The sequence below is a fragment of the Salminus brasiliensis genome, chromosome 5, assembly GCF_030463535.1.
Source record: "Salminus brasiliensis chromosome 5, fSalBra1.hap2, whole genome shotgun sequence".
NCBI lineage: Eukaryota > Metazoa > Chordata > Actinopteri > Characiformes > Bryconidae > Salminus > Salminus brasiliensis.
Window position 1 is genome coordinate 1692507 of NC_132882.1, and position 10000 is coordinate 1702506.

The 10000-nt window shown below is 47.1% G+C and overlaps 1 protein-coding gene and 1 long non-coding RNA gene across 2 annotated transcripts in view; both read left to right on the top strand.

Annotated features, from left to right (window-relative positions):
• The window catches only part of LOC140555895 (uncharacterized), a 4733-nt gene extending 532 nt beyond the window's left edge, over window positions 1-4201 (top strand). Inside the window, exons 2-3 of the long non-coding RNA XR_011979691.1 lie at window positions 2094-2204; window positions 3047-4201. This is a non-coding gene — a long non-coding RNA (uncharacterized lncRNA). The remainder of the gene's footprint in view (window positions 1-2093; window positions 2205-3046) is intronic.
• Window positions 4202-6591: 2390 nt separating this feature from the next.
• The window catches only part of LOC140555792 (myosin phosphatase Rho-interacting protein-like), a 13515-nt gene continuing 10106 nt past the window's right edge, over window positions 6592-10000 (top strand). The window contains exon 1 of the mRNA XM_072679107.1: window positions 6592-7250. Coding sequence (XP_072535208.1) covers window positions 7128-7250 — 123 coding nt within the window. The 5' untranslated portion in view covers window positions 6592-7127. The remainder of the gene's footprint in view (window positions 7251-10000) is intronic.

A 10000-nucleotide genomic window follows, 5' to 3' on the forward strand; every position in this document is an offset into this window, starting at 1 on the left:
ATTACAGAGCATTATAGAGCGCCCCCTATGCTTCCTGTAGTGTATTACAGTCTGTCAGAATGAGCGTGTGAATCATATGAGCATTACAGAGCATTATAGAGCGCCCCCTACGCTTCCTGTAGTGTATTACAGTCTGTCAGAATGAGCGTGTGGATCATATGAACATTATAGATCATTATAGAGCGCCCCCTACGCTTCCTGTAGTGTATTACAGTCTGTCAGAATGAGCGTGTGAATCATATGAGCATTATAGAGCATTATAGAGCGCCCCCTACGCTTCATGTAGTGTATTACAGTCTGTCAGAATGAGCGTGTGGATCATATGAACATTATAGAGCATTGTAGAGCGCCCCCTACGCTTCATGTAGTGTATTACAGTCTGTCAGAATGAGCGTGTGGATCATATGAACAATATGCTACAATAGAGCATTGTAGAGCGCCCCCTACGCTTCATGTAGTGTATTACAGTCTGTCAGAATGAGCGTGTGGATCATATGAACATTATAGAGCTTATAGAGCGCCCACCTACGCTTCCTGTAGTGTATTACAGTCTGTCAGAATGAGCGTGTGGATCATATGAGCATTATAGAGCATTATAGAGCGCCCCCTACGCTTCCTGTAGTGTATTACAGTCTGTCAGAATGAGCGTGTGAATCATATGAGCATTATAGAGCATTATAGAGCGCCCCCTATGCTCTCGTAGTGTATTACAGTCTGTCAGAATGAGCGTTTGGATGATATGATCATTATAGAGCATTATAGAGCGCCCCCTACGCTTCCTGTAGTGTATTACAGTCTGTCAGAGTGAGGCGTGTGGATCATATGAGCATTATAGAGCAGTATAGAGCGCCCCCTATGCTTCCTGTAGTGTATTACAGTCTGTCAGAATGAGCGTGTGGATCATATGATCATTATAGAGCATTATAGAGCGCCCCCTACGCTTCTGTAGTGTATTACAGTCTGTCAGAATGAGCGTGTGGATCATATGAGCATTATAGAGCATTATAGAGCGCCCCCTACGCTTCTGTAGTGTATTACAGTCTGTCAGAATGACCGTGTGGATCATATGAGCATTATAGAGCATTATAGAGCGCCCCCTACGCTTCCTGTAGTGTATTACAGTCTGTCAGAATGACCGTGTGGATCATATGAGCATTATAGAGCATTATAGAGCGCCCCCTACGCTTCCTGTAGTGTATTAGTCTCTGTCAGAATGAGCGTGTGGATCATATGAAACATTATAGAGCATTATAGAGCGCCCCCTACGCTTCCTGTAGTGTATTACAGTCTGTCAGAATGACCGTGTGGATCATATGATCATTATAGAGCATTATAGAGCGCCCCCTACGCTTCCTGTAGTGTATTACAGTCTGTCAGAGTGAGCGTGTGGATCATATGAGCATTATAGAGCATTATAGAGCGCCCCCTACGCTTCCTGTAGTGTATTACAGTCTGTCAGAGTGAGCGTGTGGATCATATGAGCATTATAGAGCATTATAGAGCGCCACTACGCTTCCTGTAGTGTATTACAGTCTGTCAGAATGAGCGTGTGGATCATATGAACATTATAGAGCATTATAGAGCGCCCCCTACTCTTCCTGTAGTGTATTACAGTCTGTCAGAATGAGCGTGTGGATCATATGAGCATTATAGAGCATTATAGAGCGCCCCCCTACGCTTCCTGTAGTGTATTACAGTCTGTCAGAATGACCGTGTGGATCATATGAGCATTATAGAGCATTATAGAGCGCCCCCTACGCTTCCTGTAGTGTATTACAGTCTGTCAGAATGAGCGTGTGGATCATATGAGCATTATAGAGCATTATAGAGCGCCCCCTACGCTTCCTGTAGTGTATTACAGTCTGTCAGAATGACCGTGTGGATCATATGAGCATTATAGAGCATTATAGAGCGCCCCCTACGCTTCCTGTAGTGTATTACAGCCTGTCAGAGTGAGCGTGTGGATCATATGAGCATTATAGAGCATTACAGGTTGTTTCATGATCATATTCGGGTTCTAGGACATTACATAGATTGAGTGTGTGTGTGTTTGTGTGTGTGTGTGTGTGTGTGTTTGTGTGTGTGTGTTACAGTGATGCTAAGATTCCTCTGTGGCGGTGGCAGCGGATGATGATCTTCATGCTGGCGAATACATCAGCTGCATCGTCACCTCAGTTATACTGAATATAGTGGACCACAGACAGGTAAGAATAATAAGAATAATAATAATAATATTAATAATAATAAACTTCAGAACTTGCATATAAACGTACACACACACACACACACACACACACACACACACACACACACACAGCCTCAGCTGTATCCAAAGCCATCCTACAGGCCTGCCGTTTCACGCTGTGCTCTAAATGCTGTAAAGTCCAGCAGCTCCAGCATTGGGAGAATTTGCTCATTTGAATATGCTAATATTTGACTTCATTTGAATATTTCTTCGACACCGTGCAGTTTGTGATAACCAGCTGGCATGAAGACATGAAGGTCTTTCTTTGAACTGGTGTTTTTTCATCTTCAGTAGAAACGAAACAAGATTTGGTCTCTGGTTCAAATCTGAAATCAATACCAGGTCACAAATAACCCCCCCCCCCTAATCTATCTGTGTCCCGCTGCTCCAGGGGTTGTGGGTTCAGTCCCCGCCCTGGTCACTGTCTGTCTGTGCGGCGTTTGGGGTGTGTGTGTGTGTGTGTGTGTGTGTGTGTGTGTGTGTGTGTGTGTGTGTGTGTGTGTGTGTGTGTCAGTGTGGGTTCCTCCGAGCACTCTGGTTCCTCCCACTTCCTAAAAACACACACTAAATTGCCCCTGAGTGTGAGTGTCTGAGTGTGTGGTGCCCTGCGATGGACTGGTTGCCCTGCCCAGGTATTCCTGCCTTGTTCCCACTGAATCCAGACGCTCTGCACCCTGACCCGGATGAGCGGATGGATGGACGGCAGGATAATGACCCTAGCTTCAGATTGCCATGACCTCATGCCCATTAAAAGTGTGTGCGTGTGTGTGTGTGTGTGTGTGTGTGTGTGTGTGTGTGTAGGGAGGAACTCTGAACAGGACGACGAAGCGATCACCGGTGCAGACGACTGAGGTGCGACAGATACAGAGCCGCTGGTGAATGAGGAAGAGGAGGGAGGAGAGGAGAGGGAAGACCAACACCTCCATCAACACTTCCTGAACATCTCTCTGTGTGTGTGTGTGTGTGTGTGTGTGTGTGTGTGTGTGTGTGTGTGAATGGGTGCTAAAGGGAAACACATGCTTTTCTTACATAGGCTGATAATAGATGGGCTTCAGGTGAGGTGCTTCTGATTGGTTGACCATGTTCTTGGGGGCGGGTAGTGCAGTGTTCAGTTCATTGCCTGGATCTAATACTCGCCCAGACTGCAAAATAATTAATTAATTGATTAATTAGTTCTTATCCACTATTATTATTATTATTATTATCATTATTATATCACTATTATTATTATAATATATATTATTATTAATATATAATATATTATTGTATTTTCTATTGCTGCTTAGAACATGTGATTTATCATGAATAATTGAGATGAAAGGTTTACGAGTTGAGATGAATGATTTAATCAGCGTTTGATGATCTAAACTTTTGTAGATTTAAAATAAACAGCTTCTTTACTGTCACGTTTATTAATAACAATTAAAAGCCAGAAATAACCTCCTAATTTCCTCATCAGTAATAAGGGGGGGGGGGGGGGGCAGTATTACAGTATTAGTTTGGACCTTTAGGTCGGGGATCGCTGTGGCTCGGCTCTACAGTCAGTTTACGCTAAAGCTCATGCTGAAAGGGAGTTAAAGGGAAACCCACAGTTTATTATATAGGCTGAATATATATACTGTAGATTGGGCATCAGGTACAGGTGTTTCTGATTGTCCACAGGGCCTGAATTAATATCATTCACACAGTCAACTAGTGTTTGATGTGATGGCATTCCCCTTTTGACAGATCAGTTACAGCAATGATAAAACCAGCCATTATTATTATGATGATGATGATGATGATGATATAAACAGTTTTAAGAACTCTGCTGTGTAAAGCGCTCTTCATCGCTGCGACTGAAGGTTCGTAATTTGAGATGAAGGTTTTGTACGAGTGAGAATCAGTGTCTGATCACTGTCTGCATGTTTTTAAACTCTTATATTTGTTAAAAATAAACCTCTGTTCTGTAACCGACCCTCTGTCTGACCTTTTTATTATTAATAAATCACTTCAGCATACAAACCTCCGCTGACCCGCTGACCCCTGAGTTTATTCCCTTTTTAATCCTGATGCAGAAACTATTGTGAATTATTACAGATCTTGTATCTTGTGGCGTCCCTCAGGGTTCTGTCTTAGGCCCTATGAAGCTGATGTTAACTGTGACAGTAATGTAGGGAATCTAGGGAAGTGAAGACGTGTGGGCAAACCACACAGACTCAGTGGTCAGTGGGAGGGCAGTGGTGGCCCAGTGGTTGGGGCACTGGCTAAGATGACAGGGTTGTGGGCCCTTCACCCTCTCTGCTCCCTGGGTGGGGCATCAATGGCTGCCCACTGCTCCGGGCACTTGTGCTCACTGTTAACTGTGTGTGTGTGTGTGTGTGTGTGTGTGTGTGGTCTTGTCTTGGGTCTGTGGGGTTAGACGTGTTTTCGAGGTCTGGCATTACTGATGACTCACAAAACTACATTTTCATTCTTCTGAGTTTTATATGGAGTGATGATGATGATGATGATGATGATGATGATGAAGGTAAAATAGTGAATAGAGAATCTGAACTAATGCAGTTCTCTTTAGGGACTACTTTCTGTAGCCGCACTACACCCTGCAGCATGTATCCCTCCACCATTTTAATGATCTGTTCTAAAAGCAGGTTCTAGAGCCGAGCTCTTCTCAGAACTCTGGTAGAACCGTGTCTCAGGCATCAGGCAGCATCTTCATCACCATTAGGTGAAGACTTTCTGTGAGGAGCTTTAGTAGAGCTTCAGACGTCTGCTTCCCTTCACCCCACTGTAGAACCACAGCTCTGACTGGGGGAGCTTATCTAGAACCTCCCACTGTAGAACTCCAGCTCTGACTGGGGGAGCTTATCTAGAACCTCCACTGTAGAACTCCAGCTCTGACTGGGGGAGCTTATCTAGAACCTCCACTGTAGAACCACAGCTCTGACTGGAGGAGCTTATCTAGAACCTCCACTGTAGAACCACAGCTCTGACTGGGGGAGCTTATCTAGAACCTCCACTGTAGAACTCCAGCTCTGACTGGGGGAGCTTATCTAGACCTCACTGTAGAACCACAGCTCTGACTGGGGAGCTTATCTAGAATCTCCACTGTAGAACTCCAGCTCTGACTGGGGGAGGTTATCTAGAACCTCCACTGTAGAACCACAGCTCTGACTGGGGGAGCTATCTAGAACCTCCACTGTAGAACCACAGCTCTGACTGGGGAGCTTATCTAGAACCTCCACTGTAGAACTCCAGCTCTGACTGGGGGAGGTTATCTAGAACCTCCACTGTAGAACTCCAGCTCTGACTGGGGGAGCTTATCTAGAATCTCCACTGTAGAACTCCAGCTCTGACTGGGGGCTTATCTAGAACCTCCACTGTAGAACTCCAGCTCTGACTGGGGGAGCTTATCTAGAACCTCCATTGTAGAACCACAGCTCTGACTGGGAGCTTATCTAGAACCTACACTGTATAACTCCAGCGCTGACTGGGAGGTTATCTAGAACCTCCACTGTAGAACTCCAGCTCTGACTGGGGGAGCTTATCTAGAACCTCCACTGTAGAACCACAGCTCTGACTGGGGACGTTATCTAGAACCTCCACTGTAGAACCACAGCTCTGACTGGGGGGCGTTATCTAGAACCTCCACTGTAGAACCACAGCCTGACTGGGTTCTAGAGTTTCAGAGGTTTTTTGCCAGCCAGAATTTTTAAAGATAGGTGGAATTCCTCTTTCCACCCTCCAACTGCTCCAGCAGGGGCGCCAGGGGGCGCGTTTTCTGCGCAGCGCTGCGTTTTGCTGTGTTTTGGGGGGTTTGGGGGTTTTGGGGGTTTTGGGGAGTGTTTCAGATCAGGGAGAGAAGAGGAACTGAAATCTGCGTTTATTGATTAAACTTTGATCTTTTATTTAATATTGTATATGAATCTCAGCACTTTTAACAGCTCGCGCTACCAACTTCTCGCACTTTCCACCGAACTTGATTCTCTTTTCAGTGAAAAAAAACAAAAACACACAGGCAGTTCTCCCATTGGACGCGGGGTCTTTTGTGACCTCACTAGTGGGCGGGTACGTGTCTGTGATGGCCGGTGCCGCTGTCAGTCAGAGTTGCTCGTTAACTAAACGTTTTTTATGGTTTATAAATTTGGTTTTGAGGTAAATATATATTTGTAATATTATTATGAGAGTTTCCGTGGAGAGTGGGCGGGGTCTAAACACTTATTCTGAAGTTTAAAACAATTAATTCTCTCTCTCTGTGTTTCGCTCTCTGTGAGTCTCTCTCTCTCATATTTGGCTCCACCCCCTCGCGCGGTGGAAGCCGCCGTCGCTCTTGCTTGACCGACACACACACACACACACACCACACACACACAGAGAGAGAGCGCGAGCTGCAGCCGCTCACTGTCCTCTTTCTAAGTTTCGTGGACCGTCCGCGCGTGCACGAGGCGCGAGTGTGCACGCGCTTGCGTCATCTCTTCGTAGGAATTTTCGTTCCGCGCGAGGAAAAAAAAAAAAAAAAAAGCCAAACCGAGCCCCCCTCGCGAGCCCCGTGCTACGGGGGGGTCTGGACTGCACCGCGCATGCGCACTGAAGCCGTCCATCGTGCCCGCTCCTCCGCCGCCGCCGCTGCGCACGGAAAGTTTGAGTTGTGATCAAAGCGCGGAGATGAGCTCGAGCCTGCGGGATCGACCGGACCCTCCTGACCGACCACCGTACCCCCACCGTACCCCCACCACCCGCTCAGCCAGCTCCAGCTCCTCCAGCGGCGACGCCGGGCTCGGAATGCGGGCTGCAGGGCAGCAGGCGGAGGGCTGGGAGCAGCTGTGGCGCAGTTCGAGCCTCTGAAGCGGAGCAGCTGATCAGCGGGCAGAGCCGCGCAGCGCGGCCGGCAGCAGAGCGCACCATGGCGGCCAACAGAGACACGCCGTGCCGCAAGTTCCAGGCCAACATGTTCAACAAGAGCAAGTGCCAGAACTGCTTCAGACCCAGAGACACACACCTGCTCAGCGACGAGGACCTCACACAGGTGAGTCTGACACACACACACACACACACACACACACTCTTAAAGTGTAACCACTGGTATACTACACATTCACATATACACACACACACCTGCTCAGCGAGGAGACCCTCACACAGGTGAGTCTGAGTCTGTCCTCTCTCTCTCACACACACTTTCTCTCTCTATATGGTAGCTACACACACACACACACACACACACACACTCAAGCTCTACACACACATAATTGCACACACACTCCAACTAGTCACCTACATGTAGAAACACACACCTGCTCAGGACGAGGACCTCACACAGGTGAGTCTGAGTCACAGTCTCTCACTCTCCCACACACACACACACACACTAACTACACACATAACTGTACATTTACACACACACACACACACTCCAACTAGTCATCTACATTCTCACACACACACACACCTGCTCAGGACGAGGACCTCACACAGGTGAATCACACACTTTCTCTCATGCACACACACACACACACACGCTTTGTAATTACACATATAGGCTAACTATACTCATACAGTCTTCAGCTAGTCATCACACACACCTGCTTAGCAACAATGACACACACACACACACACACACACACTCATCTCCAGCTGTACACACTCCAGTCTCTGAACTACACACACACACACACACACTGTTAAAGTGTAACCACTGGTATAACTACACATTCACATATACACACACACACCTGCTCAGCGACGAGGACCTCACACAGGTGAGTCTGACACACACACACACACACACACACACACTCTTAAAGTGTAACCACTGGTATAACTACACATTCACATATACACACACACACCTGCTCAGCGAGGAGACCCTCACACAGGTGAGTCTGAGTCTGTCCCTCTCTCTCACACACACTTTCTCTCTCTATATGGTAGCTACCACACACACACACACACACACACACACTCAAGCTCTACACACACATAATTGCACACACACTCCAACTAGTCACCTACATGTAGAAACACACACCTGCTCAGGGACGAGGACCTCACACAGGTGAGTCTGAGTCACAGTCTCTCACTCTCCCACACACACACACACACACACTAACTACACACATAACTGTACATTTACACACACACACACACACTCCAACTAGTCATCTACATTCTCACACACACACACACCTGCTCAGGGACGAGGACCTCACACAGGTGAATCACACACTTTCTCTCATGCACACACACACACACACACACGCTTTGTAATTACACATATAGGCTAACTATACTCATACAGTCTTCAGCTATCATCACACACACCTGCTTAGCAACAATGACACACACACACACACACACACACTCATCTCCAGCTGTACACACTCCAGTCTCTGAACTACACACACACACACACACCAACTACCAACTAAGCATGCACACACACACACACTGTAACCATTGAACCACTCTCTTCCACACACTCGTCAACACAGAGCTGACCTGTCACCAGCAGGTGCGGAGTGTGTGGGACAGTGTGTGTGTGTGGGTGAAGGGGTAGTGACAAGGGCCTCAGTTTATGAGTTGTCACTTCACTGTGTGTGTGTGTGTGTGTGTGTGTGTGTGTGTGTGTGTGTGTGTGTTGGAGTTTCTGTGATGTGGCGTGAGGTTCCTCACAGTGGTTCTGAGGTTCTGGTTCTGATGTGTCTTTGGAGGTCCAGCTCCTACAGCTCTAAAGCAGGCTCCTTAGGGGCCCTCAGAACTCCTGATTAGCAGATCTGAGACCAGGGCTGGTTCTCAGATGGTCGAACGAGCATCACACTGAGCTCTTCCTCTCCCCACCAGTTTACAGGCAGCAGCACGACCCGTCATTTAGGGCGATATGTTTCTCAGCGTTATGCAAATGAAGGAACAGATGATTGGTTCCATGACATTCCTGGACCAGTACTTCTAGTCTCTGAACCTCAGGTCCTCACCAGCACCCCCTTCTTATTCCCACATGTCTGCTTTTGCCCTCGACTCTTAAATTCCCTCGATTTCAGAAGAAGCAATGAGCAGGTGTCCCAATACTTTTGTCAACATAGTGTATATTAATACACATGTCAGGTCATGTTTCTCCAGTGTCGGTGAGGCTGTGCTGAGCCACTGCAGCCTCAGCTTTCTGGTCTTGGCTGACAGAACTGGAACCTGACGTGGTCTCCTGCTGGTGTAGCTCTGTGTCCTCCTCAAGGTTGGAGGAGGTGGTGTTCAGTCTGAGCTGCTTCTCTGATCTCCACAGCTGTACAGAGTGGTCACCTGAGCTCCTGTAGCCTGTAGGAGAAAGAACCATTGAGGGGAATCCAGACTCAAAAGGACTAAGCATAAGGAACAGCCAGTGAGCGTACCTTCACATCTTCACAGGAACCACTTGGAAGAACCAAGGAACTCAAAATGAAAGCCTTACTGAGAGGAACCAACACTCAAAAAGAGGAGAACCTTCCTAAGAGCATGAGGAAAAACCTCTGAGAAGATTCAAGACTCTAAAGGGGAACCTTCAAAAGAGTATGAGGAAGAACCTCTTGAGAAACCAAGCCTTAAAAGAGAACCTTCCAGGAAGCATGAAGACGAACCTGGCGAACAGGAGAACCTGCCTGAAAGCATGGGGAAGAACCATTGAGAGGAACCAAGAGTCTTCCTAAAAGCATGAAGAACATTATCTAGACTCAAAAGCGGAACATTCACCTCTTTGAGGAACCAAGGCTCAAAAAGAGGACCATGAGTAAAGACTCAAAAGAAGAGCCC